General features: G+C 35.3%; 1 protein-coding gene across 3 annotated transcripts in view; it reads left to right on the forward strand.

The window, feature by feature from the left end:
- Positions 1-13,246, forward strand: part of GFRAL (GDNF family receptor alpha like) — a 66,718-nt gene extending 53,472 nt beyond the window's left edge. For 2 of the 3 annotated variants that reach the window (XM_058734297.1, XM_058734298.1), the window contains 3 exons: positions 9,503-9,598; positions 9,683-9,755; positions 12,282-13,246. In XM_058734297.1, the coding sequence (XP_058590280.1) occupies positions 9,503-9,598; positions 9,683-9,755; positions 12,282-12,327 (215 nt within the window). In that variant the 3' untranslated portion in view covers positions 12,328-13,246. Of the gene's footprint in view, positions 1-9,502; positions 9,599-9,682; positions 9,756-12,174 lie in introns of all 3 variants that reach the window. The other variant, XM_058734299.1, reaches the window with a different exon arrangement.
- The last annotated feature ends 4,036 nt before the right edge of the window (positions 13,247-17,282 follow it).

Below are 17,282 nucleotides of genomic sequence, written 5' to 3' on the forward strand. Positions count from 1 at the left end.
ATTTGGACAATCAGTGCTGTGGTAAGCATTATCCCATTTTAAAAATAAAGGAGCAAAGTCTCAGTAAGTTGCCTAAAATGACAGCGCTGAGGTGAGGCCGAGCTGGTTTCTGATCCATACCCAATTCTAACATCTGTGCCTGCTATGTTTGAAATGTAACCACACACTGTCTCTCTTCTCTACAATACTTTCTAACACCTATTTTTAGTTTTCATCTTCTCACATCTGAATTGATTCGTAGTTAGTCTCCTCACCAAATGAGCCGATTCACTATGACTAGACAAAGTCTCCAGCTCTGTCCTGATCATGCTATTTCTGTCTGCAAAAGGCCTCTGTTGCTCTCCAGTGCTTCTTCTTTCCAACCTCAGCTGGGGTCTGAGGACAGAGAGATCACTAAACTTCATCAGATTCCCAAGAACACCCTGAATGCAAATCAGTCTTAGTTCTCCCCATTCCTCAAATGTGTACCTTCCCTTAGCTCTCCCTGGTCGGTTCCCACCTCACTTTATTTAAATTATTTCCCTTACCTGAAACTAGATTGAGAACTTCATAAGAGCGGGGTCATGTATCATCCTACCAATATATTCCCATGCTGACTGCCATGGCGCTAGTTTTGAAGTAGGAAGTAATTACTTATCTGGAAAATCTTTATGTGGGTCCAAATATGGTGGTTTCTGCTACGGGGTCCTGTGGACATTCATAGGTGACTAGGTGTAAATGATCCATGAACCCCTTCTCGTTCTGCTGGAATGGGTCTCCTAAGTAGAGGGCAGATTTTAAATTCTCCATGTCCCCTGAGGACAAATTGAGAAATTGAAGTATGGCAGATTAACTGGCAGCAAATATGGAATTAATGTTGCATCACACCAATCTCTCTAAGGGGCAATAGGAGTAGCCTTTGTGGGTCAGGCATCTCCCAAACCATAGGTTAAAAAATTTGCTTAACTCTCAGGAATAGAGAACAAGAGAAATTGTGGTGTCAGGTGCTTGTATATATGTATGCTTAATAGAGGAAATGCTTATAAATGGTGCCTGTATTCAGGAACACAAAATACTATTAGTATGATATTATCTGGCTTTCCATTGACTAAATAAAAATAATTATCCTCAATAAAAATCCTATACCTACTCAAAATACATAAATATTTGTCTATCAATCACATATGCCGATGTTTTCTAAGTTTTTGTTTTGTTTTTACAAATTTTATAAACATTTATTTATTTTTGAGAGACAGAGAGAGAGAGCATGAGTGGGGCAGAGACAGGGAGCCACAGAATCTGAAGCAGACTCCAGGCTCTGAGCTGTCAGCACAGAGCCTGATATGGGCTCAAACTCACCAACCTTGACATCATGACCAGAGCTGAATTCAGATGCTTAACCTACTGAGCCACCCAGGCACCCCTTCTAAGTTTTTTGTTTTTTGCTTCTTTTTTAAGTGGGTTCCTAGACATATTCCATGGAGAAAATAAATTTAGGTAAAGTGTCCCTTCTACTATAGTAAAAAAACAAAACACCACCAACAACAACCTAGAAAACACTTGTAGGAAAGAAAAGGACAGAATTTATTTTGTCAAATCTAAAATTTTCCAGTTACTTATAAGATGTTTTATTTGGCTAACACATAAAAGGGTTCTACAGGAATCGTGTTTCACAGAAAACATTTAGATAACTTTGCCTCTTCTAACAAACTTTGAATTGACTGTGTCCACTTGAAATCAGGTTTCTGAAATCGAAAATAACGGGGGGTTCTGCTTCAGTGAATTGGCCCAAGATCTTTCCAAGGAGAGAAAGGAAGGAAAGATGGATAGGAAAGGAAAAGGAACTATCAAAGGAATCCCTTCTCTTAGCCTTATTTTCCCTTCCCATTCTCCCTATAATTGTACCTTCTTTCTCATGGAAGTCTCCAAAAGCCCTGTTTATGCTAATATGAGTTTTAATATTTTCATCCTCAAAAAAATCTTGTAAAGCTAGGTGTACTAGTTTTATTTTATAAATGAGAGAGTTGAAGCCTAGAGAAATTCTAAAAATTCTTTGCTTTGGATATCTCCTAATCCACTGACCAAAATATTAACTCTTTGCCCATCAGTATAACAAACCTGACCATTAGAATTCATTGCCAAATAGTTTCTTAATACATTATTGTTGATTGGGTGACCATATGCATTACAGATGAGACTCTGAATTTTCATTTACAAAACTGATAATATGTGAAAAATATGTGATTTATCTAATGACCCTGGGTTAATGTCAAAGAAATAACTAAACATCATATAATCATACATTATTTGGTATATGTCACTACACAGTGACAGATGTGCTATTTCAAATGTAAAATTGCTAATATATGCTTTTTGGCCATTAGATAATTGCATAGGCATGGCATTATGATGGCCATATTATATTGCAAATTGAATAAATATGGTGTCTATTTTTAAGAAGTTTGCTATTTAAGGAAAACCAACAACATATATCATCCTTTAAATTCAGCTTTCTCCTAGAAATTTGCAAATTTATGTGCAGGGAAGAGATACTGCAATTATATACTTTTTTTCCCATTTTAAAACTCAATAATTTATAAAACTTTCTGAATTATTTAATCATTCCAAATGGCTATGAAGACTTTCCAAAATGTATCCCTTTTCTTCATTTTTTTCCTAACTCTCTTTTCCCTGGTGTTTTCAATCAGTTTATGAAAAATTGTGTAAGCTCGCCAGGTGAAGTCTTACACATTTTCAAAAGGGCAGACATTAGGGAATCATTCAATTCCAAGTGGAAACATCAGAAAGCAAAAGCTATCTGGACAATTAATGTATTGTTACATATACTTTTTCATAAAAATATTTCTGTATGTTAGAAACCTCCATATAGAAAAACAAAAACTATGAAATTGATTAAATACAGTGTAAATTATTCCCACTCTTATCTTACTTTTGTCTCATTACAAGCTCTCCTAGTGCTTGTATAATATAATTCAAGGTAAAAATTACTCTTAAATTTCAGGAAAACATTTTCCCCCAATAAATTCATTCCAGATAGAGGCAGTTTTTAAACAGTGGGGTTATTTTATATATTTATCCAAGATTCAGGTTGTATCAATATAGACAGAGATTATAGCAACCAAAGAAATAGCCAAGTCTGATTTTAAACAGTTATAACTGATCTTTTGTGCATTATTCTTTGTGTGCCCTTTGCCTGTTGAACACTCTGGAAAGCTTTATGTATAGCCCTAATTCTACATCTGTAAAAACAGAAAATGCTCATACTGATATCATAGTCTAAGATAACTACCTTGAAAATTGCAGCATTTATTTTTTTTTTAATTTCTATTAAATGTCACAGTTTAAGTGGCTGATTTATTTGATTACACTGAAAATGATTAACATATTTCAGAAGGGTGCACAAGTTGAAACATCTTACAGGTGTATATGAGTCATTTCAGAAGCTTTAGTTATTAGCTTTATGTCACCTTTTCGATTGCAGATTTCAGCAACAGAAACATACATGGTCATTTGCAAGCAGATATTACTATTAAATGCTTCTTATTGTGCAACACTATCAAATACAACTTGCCCCTCTTACTTTTCAAGGTTATTTCTCAATCCAATTGGCTGCCACACCGGGCAACATTGAGTGTTTTACATACTTTTGTAGATTGCATCTTTACTATTTACCAAATCTGTGATCTTGGACAAGACAACTATTCTGAGTCTGAGGGTTTTTTTTTTTTTTTAATCAAGTTTAGATAATAATTCCTATTTGGCTAGATGTTATAAAGTTTAGCAGTGTTTGTCAAAGTGCCTTTTAAAGTATGAAGCATCATATATACAGAAGAAAAGCATTTTGTGTATTGGATGAGTATGTATATGCATTTCTTTCTGTGTATGTGTGTATTCTGTCAGCAGCAGCATCTGGGGAGTTGTAAGAAATTCAGAATTTCTGCCTCATCCCAGACTTACTGACTCGAAATTGGCATTTTAAGGTAAACTGAGATTCATGTTAAAGTTTGAAAACCATTGCTACATAAGGTCTCCTTACAGTCTGATCTTTCTCCCTCCACAAAAACAAACATACATGTATGTAGCAACCAGAGGGCTAGGCAAAAGAAGGTAGGTTTATCATGAGGTGATAAAAGAGAAGTCTAGAATACTTTATATTTTAACTAGAACTGACCATCAACAGTAGTGGAAAGATAGAAGGTGTGAAATGGCTCATTCCTAGAATAGTTTTACTTGTGTCAACAGTGAGGAAGAATGGAAAGTCTGAATTAGATCATCTAAGGAATCCCATCCAGTTTGTAATTCCGCTATATATACATAATCACATATTTATTGACATATACTCTAACCATGAATATTTAATTCTATTTTCAATCTGTATCTTTAGATATGTTTTATATGAACCCACAGGTGACATATATTTTTAATTCCAAAAGTAAAATTATTGCCTTCTAAGTCAATCATAGTGGGCACCTGGTTGAATCAGTTAAGTGTCTAACTCTTGGTTTCAGCTCAGGTCATGATCTCATGGTTCAGAGGTTAGAGCCCCACTATCAGGTTCTGCACTGGTAGCACAGAGCCTGATAGGGATTCTCTCTCTCTCTCTCTCTCTCTCTCTCTGCCCCTCTCCATTGGCACTGTCTCTGTCTCTCTCAGAATAAATGAATAAAATTAAAAAAAATAAAATAATCTAGTGCTGGTTATCAGATACCGATACATAATTTGCATTCTAATTGCTGTCTCAGTTGCTATTTCATTATTTGCAGAAACTATTAAGGAAAATGTAGAAAATTCGAGATATTTTAGTAGTGCAGCTGAGACTCACTATAATCTCTAAGCAAATCTACTTGACGTGTGAACAACACTGTTATTCAACAGAGGGCCGAAGAGTAGTTGCCAGGCTTGTCAATACCGCCATTCACTAACACTGAGCTTTTTGGTTCATGCCAAAAGATCAAGGCAAATGTTCTACAGGGTACACTTATTCAAGGAAGCGTTTTTTGCTTTTGTTTTTGTTGACATACAGAGAACTGTACATATTTAATGTATACAGCTTGATGAGCTTCAAGGTAAATATACACCAGGAAACTACCACCACTATCTACACCATAAGTATAATCTGTATCACCTCCACAAGTTTCTTCCTGTCCTCTATTTGCTATTATTTTGCATGTGTGATAAGAGCATTTAACTTAATAGGTACCCTCTGAGAAAATGTTTAACTGTAAAATATAACATTGCTAGCAATAGGCGCTATGGCATATAGTAGGTCTCTAGGACTTACTCATTTTGCGTAACTGAAATTTTGTACCTTTGGATTATGTTGGAGGAGGTCGCCAGAAGATATTACTGTTGGTTGACATGTGAGCTATACCAGGACAATTGGAGGATCCTTGCCACCTTCCCTGTTCTTGGAATATGCATTCTATTCACTGTTCTCATAGCCAGAGGTGTTCCAAAGATGCAGCCTTGAGAGAGCAATGTGTTGTTGAGACCATATGGACTGATTGTGTGGCTGAACCCCATTTAAGACATCTGTATAAACTTTTACTTTTCTGGTGGGTGAGTGCCAAGATCTACTATCTTGTGAGTGCCCAAGACAAGCCTCGTATATAAGTTCCCTTGTTAAAACAGCCACCTACAAATCTGGAATGGCTTACCTTTTTCTTTAGTTTTTCCTTGCCCTCTGTGTATGGGGGGCTGATTATAGATTTCATCAGGGAATTCCTGAGGATTGCAAACTAGCAGGCTAATACCTCTAAGTTTCCCTTTCTCCCTACCCCCTGGCAACCATTTGTTTACCCATACATAGTGCAAGAAGATAAATCTAAGACATTGTTTTATCTTCTTTGGAGTTTATGCCCTAAATAAATTAATGTGCTTTGTTGATGCATGTTATGTCTATTAAGGTCAAGCATATTATTTGCTCAATTTACTTTTTATGACATACATCTTAGAAGCAGTGGAGTTATATTGTCATTGTGTGTTTTTAATACCTCAGTTTATCACATTACTAATGTATTTTTTTCATACTTTAAAGATGTTTATATATTTTCCTTTCTTCCCAACTGCAATGCTTTTTAGATTCATCTTAGAAGGTTTTATACACTAATAATTGAAAGAGTCCATGATACATGGAATATCACTACTGATCATTAAGTGAAAAAATTCAAAAATTATTTCCAATTTGGGAACTGAAATACCTTCAGGTGAGAAAATAATGGCCAGATTAGAAATAGCTCCAATCCTTGGATATGCAAGAAGGTCGTCCTCGAATTTTCATTCTTACTATGATATTGCCATGGTATTGGCAATATTTTCCTTAAAAATGGAAAGAAGACAATAAAATTTAACTATCCATGTGATACATTAACAATTAAAATAAATAACTATAAAATATTTTTTTTTAAATTATTCTCTGCAAAAGTTTTTTTGTGATTATATTTACTTTCTATTTCAACTATTCTGACATTTATTTTTAATTTTTTAAGTGTTTTTATTTTTGAGACAGAGAGAGACAGAACATGAGCAGGGGAGGGGCAGAGAGAGAGGGAGACACAGAATCTGAAGCAGGCTCCAGGCTCTGAGCTGTCAGTACGGAGCCTGATGCGGGGCTCGAACCCACAGACTGTGAGATCATGACCTGAGCTGAGGTTGGATGTTCAACCAGCTGAGCCACCCAGGCACCCCATGACATTTATTTTTAAATCATTAGATTTTATATGATGTATCATATCTTTAATTATGTATTTACCATATCATATAAATTATACAAAGTAAAGTTTTAGATCCCATCAGCCCTCAGCCACTGCTGCACAAGGATTTTGAAAAGAAAAAAAAAAAAAGGAATGATCAGATCTCTGTAGCATTTGGGGAGAACACTATTTAAATTTGTCCTTAACATAAGGCTGAAATTAATCTTGATTTTTCGTCAAATGTACAGGGATTTTACAATATAGTTCATAATAGTGTTTAACTCCTCTAGGGTACGAGTTAAGATAAACAAGTCACTGACAGTGTTTATCTATAAATATAGCAGATGGTGTGGGACCGAGGTTGGTTATTAACTCTGCCGACTTTAATTTCATGGTTATAAAACATCGTAAACCTCACTGTTTATAAAAGGCAGAAGAGAATCTCCAATGGGCTTCAGTAGCCAAGAAACCCTCTGTAACATTAATCTCTCTAACTGATATTCGGTATCCTCCTAGGGGGCAATATTTAAGATTGTGGAGTGATTGCTAGACACATTAAAATTTTCACTGGGATCATTAGCTAACATTTCTGTCATTGATCTATTATAACTTTGTTAATGAGTTCCATGTGAGTGAAATTTAGTGAATGAGACGATTCTTTCTAAATTTTGCTAGGTGAATGTTTAACAATCACTTTAGGCAGATATATTTAAAAGGTAGCCTAATTTGTCAAAATAGTGACCTTTTTTCTTATGCAAAGATGAATCATTGTACCTAACCAGACCAAATGTACTTAGAGATAGAATTTCATAAAGGAAAATATAGCATCATTCACATAATTATCCAATGTACATTATATACGTTTACATTTGAACCATGAATCTGCCTCAAAATGCTATAGAATTAAAACATTTTTAAATGTTTACAACATCAAAAAATGCCATAGATTTTTTCCTTTTTCTTTTTTCTTTTAGAGAGAAAGAGAGCATGAGTGGGGGAAAGGGGCAGAGGGGCAGAGAAAGAGAATCTTAAGCAGGCTCCACACCCAGCATGGAGTCTGACACGGGGCTATCTCAGGACCCTTGAATTATGACCTGAGCTGAAATCAAGAGTTGGACATTCAACCAACTGAGCCACCATAGAATTTTTTTTTAAGTAAACTACTCTTCATATTCTGAACTGATTTGAATTAAACTTTTAATATAAGTTGTTTCACTAAAATTTGTAAGATAAATTTGATTAAGATTCATCCAAAAAAAGAAACCACTAGTATAAAAATGGTATTTGAAATAGCTCAATTTTTCTATTCTAACTTTAGTGAACAACAAAAAGTATTTTATAACCAAAAAATCGAAAAAAAAATTACACAATCTACCTTTATTATTTTACACTTAGAAGAGTAATGTAAACTGATTGCATTACAGATTTTTCAGTTCCTAAGAAAGACTTCTAGAAATATATAAAAATCCAATATGTAAATCAGAGATTTAAAAATCTTGAGCTAAAATATTTTCACTGCATTAGAGTTTAGACTTCTCGAAAATAGGTTTTCTAATAAAAAAAAAAAAACACCCTCACTTTTCTACCTCTTATGTTTGGCTCCTTCTCTTGGCCCCACCCTGAGACCTTTGTTACTGATCTGAAGTCTGTCTTCTGTGCTTTCTGGTGATTATTCCTAACATAGACCTCAAATGTTGGCTTCCAAGCAGTTGGCTTCTGAACAGCAGCAACGCCAGGTGGAGAGAGGATGGAATGGGACTAATGGTAATATGTCTTCTCATCTCCCTTCCTACTCAAACCCTATTGTCACTCATTGTCATCAGATGTATTTCCACTATGTGATGCACTCATTTCTACAAACAGCAGTCTACTCATACTTAGTGTTCCAGTTCTCAAAGTACATGAAACAATCAGAGAGGACAGCAAGTCCTGTCTCAAAAGGAAGATTTATCTCATGAGATCCTCCACCTTTTTGAAAGACTCAAATTTTACCTGAATCTTCATCATCAAAGAAATTGGTTATTGGGCTATTGGTATGTTTGACATTCATATTTGCATTGAATTGAGTCAAAGCTAGGAGTGATTTCACTTCAAATTATCAGTGAAAGGCACCTAAAATGAACCTGTTAATTAATTTTAAGGATCACACATTTTTCTCTTGTGAATTGTGAAGTAAGGTAGAAATGCGTTTAGCAAAATACTCCCATGAAGACTACGGCCATAGAGCAGCCAGGAGTTTCCCCTAAGGGTAACAAAAAAAAGGTAGCAATAATAGAAATTGAAGGAATTTAAAAGAGACATAATAGTGAAATAAGTAAAGTTGGATGGTGAAGTCCGAGTGGAGGGGTGAACAGAGTGATTGTAGTTTAGAAAGTCTATTGGAATTCATAAATACAGTGAGTCTTAGGAAGAATTGATATTGTTAAAATCACATTAAAACAACAATTCTTGTAAAAAAGGAATCTTTTATTTATCATAATGGGTAGCCTAAACTTGCTGCTTTTTCCCCCTAGTCTTTGTATAAAGTGCAATGAACTGTCATAAAATGTAATCCACTTTTCTAATTATCGTTTGGAAAAAAAAAAAAAGACAGTTTCTGTAAAGAAATGATCTGATTAAAAGGTAGAAAAAAGAGGTGTTAAAAATGTAAGGAAAGTGCTCCCACTTTTATCTTTATCAGATTTTATTAAGATAGTGTGATAAATAAGTTGCTGATCTGTAATACAATATAAAACAAATTGCAACCCATGGAGAAAAAGTAATGTGAAACATTTAAATACTGTAATCTCGTTTTCATTATTCTCTTTCAGATTACCCGACCCTGTCTAATGTCAAAGGCATTGCATTGCATAAAAGAAAACCTGCAAAGGAAATAACTCTAAGTGGATTTCATTCCCCCTTCAATGGTCAGTTAAAAAATCTATACTCTATTTTTACTATTTATTCTCACTAAAAATCCGTTAATTTTTTTTTAAATCTTGTGTTTCTAGGAGAAGTAATCTATGCTGTCATGTGCATGACAGTCACCTGTGGAATCCTTCTCCTGGTTATGCTCAAGCTGAGGTAACTGGATACAACTCAGAAGGGAAGGGCTGGAACAGAATCAGCCTAGTTAAAGCACATTTCACAATGGCAGACTTTACAAAGGGCCTGAGAATGAAAGCTTCTCTGTTAAGACATACTAAATCATTTTTTAATGTGGGATAGGTCCATGGAAATGTTACTCTACGTCTTCACATGCAAGAGAAATGTGATCAGGGAGAATTTTTTTATGTTGCATTTTACAAGCACATGTGCATTGTTCCCCCCAATTAAACTGTTATCAATCTTTCCCATGGTTTTCCTACAAAATCCGAGTTGAACTTTGCTGCATTCCTTATTCAAATCATTTGCAGAATTGATCAGCTAACAGCATGGAGCTGTTGTGTGCTTCACACAGTTTATACTTACCTGAAGATTTCCTCTTCCCTCTAATTTCTTATGTGCAAAAAAACTTTGTTCATGTTTTAATATGCAATTTTTAAAAGAGAGATTTAATGAGGCCTCCCAAGGACCCTTAGAAAGACTTATTACTATTTCCTGACATTCATTCACTCTTTCCAAATCTTTTTCCTTGGCTGCCCTCGTTGCTGCAATGCGGTAATGTTCCAGCGGCCATGCGAGACTTAACATTAGCGATATATCAATCTCTAGATTTCTAAATGTCCAAGGTCTAAATTTTTCCACTTATTTAACATTGACAAATAGGTATAAATGGTGTCCATCTGCTTACCTTTCATTTAAGAAAACTCGTATTTATAAATCAATGATGTTCATTTGCTTATTCATTATACATGTGTGTATATTTGCGTATAGAGTATCATGTAATGAAGAAATATATGTCTGTTTGCATATATGAATATATATCATGTACACACACACACACACACACACACACACACACACACGTAAAATACTTATCAGTACGATGAGGCCTAGCAAAGACCACCGGCAATAGACATTTCTCTGATGACATTCACTGAGGAGGACTCCGTAAACTACCCAGTGCGCGCATACGTGTTGCTCCTTCAGAAAACTGGCGCTGTTGAGGCCTTGACAACCAAGCAGATAAAATCAAAGACTTAAGTGAGGAGGTGTAGGGCAGTACCAAGAGCTCAGGCATAGGAGTCTATGTTCTGCCTAAAGATATTCAAATGTATTTATTTTGAAATGTAATATCTACTTGTTGGATCCCACTCCACTGAACCATTAACTTGGAGCTTACCAACACCAGTACCCAAACGCATCGCTTTTCTCCAAGGCTTTAAAAGCTGTATTTGTATGAGAAGATGTTTCTTGGGTTCCAAGATACAGTTTAAAGGCCAAATAATTAGAATCATTTTCTAAGGGGGAAAATGACATTGGGATTTATTAAACTTAACTTTATTTGGTTTAAAATATTTGAGAGCACTGTTCAGTTACTGGGCCTACCTAGACATTCCATCACAGACATATTGTTCAGAGAGGCACAGATGGTTTTCTAGCCTAGCAAAAATCTTATCTTAATTGTTCTGAATCTTTATTTCTTAGGCAAACATAATGTGTAAAGTTAATATCTACCACACAGGCCAATCAGTTTTTACAGATTACCATTGTGCCATAAATAAATAAGGTGTTGCCTATTGAAATTCCCTGTGTGTCAGCTTTAAGTTCATTTCCTTTCTCATTTGCATAGAAAGGCCTCTCCCTTCATTGCATGAGACTGTGGATGTTTTAGACAAAAATCTTGAATTTACTGTAATGTGTATTTTAAGGCGAATCCTTCATACTCTTAAGTATACCACATTTAATTACAAATTATTTTCTATACAATTTAAAATTGATCCTTAACCCTTAATCTGAATGATCCAGAAAGTAAATGATCTAGGTTAAGTAAATGACAAAATTATATGCTGTCATGAAAAGAACAAAGCAAACAAAAGCATCAGTAACAACAAAGCTCATGTTACCCTACATCTGGAGATGACTGGTGCTTCCTTAATGAAAGAAGGCTGATAGCCACTTCAGACATTGTTCCCTCTCTTAGTGGTCAGTCAGGTTTAATCCATGTGAATACCTTCTGCAACACAGGTTAGCATTTTTACATTTGTTTCATGTCATGCAAAATTAAAACAACCCTCAGTCTTCAGAGAAATTTGCAGAGAAACCAATAACTTAAATTTTAATATTTAAAACTTAAAAATTAAGTAAAGATAAATAATTGGAAACTTAAATGTAATTTAAAAGATTCTTTAAAAAAATGATTTCTTGGCAATCACAGTTAAATGCATGATGCTTCTTAGAAAGACCATAAGATATTTGACTATTGGGACTTTACATTCAGAAACTTGATTATGTTTTTCTCTCTGGGCATAGAATCCATCCAAAACTAAGCACACAGAAGCTCATTTGTAAAAATCATGAGAATGGCATGTTGTTAACTTTTACTTTTACTTTTATATAGAACTTCCAGAATATCAAGTCAAACAAGAGATCATTCACCAGTCCAAATACTGGAGGACTTATGATTCATTAAGAGTCACGGATCATTAACAATCACTTTCTTTACAGGAAGTCTTTGTACCAGTCAACAGAATATCCTATCTGTCATCAATAAGGAAAATGTGAAGATGGATCTGATGATATTAGATCGTTAGTATAATAATATAAGAAATGGTAATATGGGATGGTGTTAGATTTACTTTTGTCTTAAGAAGATATTCGAGTAAAAATGTCTGGTGGTATCTTTTATGACATTGGTAGAAAATTTAAGTCTCCCTTGAAGGCAAAATGTGTTATCCCAAGTTACAGTCTGCATGATTTGTTTCATGGTAAATTTGAATCCATGTAATAGTAATTAGTTGCATCAAAATATGACATATTACGGTTAGCAGGGGTTTTTTTCTGATCAATGTTACAAATTCCCATTGGCTTGCCAAAAGGAAAATGCTAATAGATATATCCAGTATAATTTTTTATTTGTGTATTCTTACTAATTTTCACATCATACATCATGGTATCTTTGTTTTACTTAAATACTGTAGAATTTTGCTTTTGTAACTTGGTATCTTTATTTCATACAAAAATGTAGAACAACACATTGCCTGAAAAAAATTAATATGCATTTTAATAATGACATACTTCATTTGTGAATTTAATTTTTTCTATGTTAATTACTATGAACTTCTTTGGTAACAAAGTAATACTGTAATTGTATATTCTATATTGTTACTTTTGGCCAGATTTGACACCAGAGTGCAATTGTGATTAGAAAATTGTGAACAAGTTGTTTGTTAGTTTTTGGTATATATATGCTTTTCAACTCTCTGCAATCACATTAATACCCACTGCTATGAATGAATAGGAGGTTTCATTATCCACAGTGGCACAGAGACACAAATATTCAATAATCTGAGAATATTAATAAATAGTGATATATTCACACTTAAAGGTTGAATATTTTCTGTTTCGTCTCATATCTATTGCTATGTTTCTATTGTTTACTATGCTTCAGATTAAAGAGTCTATATTAAATTTGAAGTTACCATTTGGCTGTCATTACTCAAAGTAACTGAAAAAGCTATCCTTTATCTTTTAAAACAGAGAAGAATGATTTGGTGAGTCACAAATCTCCCTCAAGTAGTTCTACATATTGAAGAGTCTTTGAGCTCTCTACGTTATGTGAAGGGAATGTAGACACTTCTTTCTCCAATCCCTGCCATTTAACATGGGCTTGCTAATGTCCTGGAAACAGAAACTGTTTCTGGAAAACTGAGGAAAGAAGTCAAGTTGCTTTTAGAAATATGTTCATGTACAGCAGAGAAGGTGAGGACAGTGTGAAATAGATGATGCTCTTATAAAACAGAATCTTGTCTCCTAGACCAGCAAGAATGAACAGGCCATTGGGGGTAGAGTTGCAGAAGCAGGAATCCACATGCAGCATTTGGAGAACTTTAAAGAATCAGCTGTCTCTTGACAGGGAGTCCAAATTGAGAAAATATGCAACATAAAACTGACAAACACCATGACTGAGACACAAAAAGTCCTTAAACATGTGGCTAAGAAGTCAAGATACCATAAATGTGGCTTTCGGGCCCCTTCAGAGCATGGCCCACAAGCCACCCCCATCTTTCATTCTTCTGTTCTTTAGAAAGCCTTTCCTCACAGCCTTTCCCTACTCTGTAGTTAGGTACTCCTGCTCGGTGCTTCCCCATCTTAGGCTACTATATCTTACTGCAATTTATTTTTCATCATTGTTTTTCTTAGTAAATTGTAAACATGCTGATTGAATCTGTTGGTTCATCTCTGATATCCCTTTCTTTACACATTAAAAAAAAACTGTTTAATGAATGAATTGGAAAGCTATAAAGTGCCACAAAATAGTTTGAAACAAGGGAGTGACATCCAATATATGAATGAGAAGAGGCAGGTAGGCAGAAATGGAAATGATGGACTGAAGATGGCGAACACTGATGTCAGTGTGCTAAAAATGCACTGCAGTGTTGAGCTAGGAAATATTGAAAACCCTGGGCGCCTGGGTGGCTCAGTCGGTTGAATGTCAGACTTTGGCTCAGGTCATGATCTCCTGGTTCATGAGTTCAAGCCCCAAGTCAGAACCTGGAGCCTGTTTTGGATTCTGTGTCTCCCTCTCTCTCTCTGCCCCTCCCCCTCACATGCGCTGTCTCTCTCTCTAAAATAAACAACCATTAAAAACTTAAAAAATAAATATTGAAAACTTGCATTAACCCATATGTTCAACACATATTTACTGAACATGTACTATATACCAGCATTTTACTAGGCACTGGAGATAGAGTTCTGAACAAAGTCTTCTTGGAAATTTGAAAAACATACAAATAAAGACAGTAGTTTGTAAAAGTGCTATATACAACTAAGAAATGATAAGCTGAAGGAAAAACGAATGATAGGCTCAGGTGTCAGTAAAGTGATGTTAAAGGGAAGTAGCAGTGACAGGAGAGAGCAGCATGTGCATAAATATTTCATAAATAGAATGGATAGCAACTCGGGATGAAATGTTTGCGAGAAGAATGTTGTAGAGATCATGGTAGGAACAGAGATTAAGAGTAGCCTTCTGGTTTGTTGTGCCATTGGGTAAACTACGGCACTCTCTAGAAAATCAGTTCACGTAGGGGGAAGATGAACTTGGAATGGGAAAAGGCAGTATGGCAGTTACCTTCAGATCTGTTCTTCCCTTTGTTCACCTTGTATATACTCCAGGAGGCTGACCTGTATGAAATATAGGTTCTCTTGTCCTCCAGCCTCCAGTTGGGTTGAGACAATAGTGAGAAGATGGGAGGAGATATTCCCCTGAATCCCTCCATAAAGGCCTACCTTGGGCTGGCTGCCTCCCTTGACAGAATGTCACAGTTTCTATCAGTGTGGCATATTCCATATGAATCTCTCCTTCTGTGTTCCAGAAACATTTCCTTTTCCCTTCAGCATTAGCAGTATTAATGAGTAACTCAGCTGTTACTAGTCTTGAGTTCCTGAGTTACAGGATTACCCCTCCTGGTGTTCTGGTGTTCTACAACTACCTACACCTGTGTAAAGACTCCCTCAATCAAATACTTTTAGAGTCCTCCAGTTTTAGATAACTTGGACTTTACATTAATTTGAGGATACTATTTGTTTCCTTTTGGATCCCGAATTATCCTGGTAATTAGGGGGATGTCCAAGTGGAGGTATCTAGTAGCCAACCAGAAAATATGGCTGTAGGACTGAGATCTGAGCTAGTTCCATTGACTTTAGAGTTTTCTAGGATCTTCCTTACATACCTCTCTCCCCAGATGAGAAAACAGGTTTACCACCAGATGGTGCCTGTGATTTCTGGAAAAAAAAATTGGGAGAAGAGTTGCCAAACCACAGACTTCTCAGAAAAATTCAAACCTTGATGAAATTCCCTCTACTAGTCTGGCTATTTCAGTTGTACGTTTTTGTGCCTCTAGCTCCTTCTGCATAATTTACCCACAGCCTCTTTTTCTCCCCAGAAGTGTTTGCATAAAATCCTACAGGCACAAGGAGTCAGCAGGGTGGTATCAGCTGAAACTCAGCAAGGTCAATCAGAAAGGCTTGCTGGGAAGGGATTTAAGGCGGAAGGAAGGACATTGTAGTTGTTGTAAGGGTGGGGTCATATCTATTCCTACTTCTGATTTCTCTGTGGGAGTTCTGGAAACATCTTGTGGGACTTATTGAAACGTGCATCCCTTTCGTTGCCACGTTCAGTGAAATGAAGATAATTTAAAGAGTAAGTGAAGGTTTCTTTTTACTTTTTTTAGAACAATCAAAATTGTGAGCTCTATAGCCAAAGAATAAAATCTAAGGAACCGATGGTCGTAATGATGGCACCACTGCTTTAAGGGCATGCCAGCTTAGCATGTACATTTGGTGCATAACCGCTAGTATTTTTACATGTCCTTGTCTAGTATTTCACACTTTGCTCCTCTTTAAAACTTTGAGATGAGTACTTGGCTGTAATCATTTACTACACTTGGGTTTCTCAAGTTACTCCCTCAGTGCTGTTTTCGGACTTGAGTGTTCATTCAGACCACACTGGTTGCACCCAGAGACTTATTGTGGTAGAACGGATGTTTCCAAAGCTTTTCTACACAAATGAGTTTCAGTAAAGGTATTCTCCTTAATCGGGGATTTATAACACAGATACTTACTATCTTCGTTGTACAGAAAGAAGGCAAATAGGCCTTTAAAATAGCAATTTAAAGTTTTAGGCAAGATTGTCAAATTTATTTTTAGACAAAGCCATAAGACTTCATGAAACTGTGGAATTTCTCCAGCTAGTGCATACAATTATGTCAATTTGTCTATTAGCCTATGAAAAATGTAACTATCCATTTTGAGCATAATAGACTATTTGCTATCTGCATATAACTTGAATTTTACCAGAGACAGCAGGGACAATTAGGTAAAATATTTTATAAATCTTTTATGTCTAGGTAAAAAAACACAACTATAAATACAAAACAGCCATCTTTAGGGTACAGTTTGTCATTTACAAGACTAGGGTTTGCTGTGGACATATGTTTACAGTACTAGTTAAGGAGTTTTTAATTTCTCATTTAGTATTTTGTGTGTTTTCATGAAGTCATTTTCTGTTTTCTTAAAAATACTTGATTTCCTTTATGCAATGGTGTAATATTTTTAACACAAAGATCATTGTTTTATTTCCTATGGATAGAAGTTCTTAAAAAGAAAAGGTTGAGGAGGATGCATTTTCATGATTATTAAAACAATATTTTCAAAAAATATGAGGAAAAAGAAAATGGATGCATATGTACTTAGGGTAGCTAAATAATATACTTTGAGGCTTTACTGAATTGTCTATTATGTTGTGTAATTGGTTTTACAGAAATATAAGGTGAGTATATTTTTATTGAAAGTTTACATTTATTATATATATATACATATATATATATATAGTATATATATTCTTTTTGAGACAGTGAGTATGCATGTGCATACATGAGCAAGGGAGGGGCAGAGGGTGAGGGAATCAGTCTTAAGTTTCATGCCCAAGTGTGGAGCTCTACACGAGGC

This window comes from Neofelis nebulosa, chromosome 6 (genome assembly GCF_028018385.1).
Source record: "Neofelis nebulosa isolate mNeoNeb1 chromosome 6, mNeoNeb1.pri, whole genome shotgun sequence".
In the NCBI taxonomy this organism is placed as follows: Eukaryota; Metazoa; Chordata; class Mammalia; order Carnivora; family Felidae; genus Neofelis; species Neofelis nebulosa.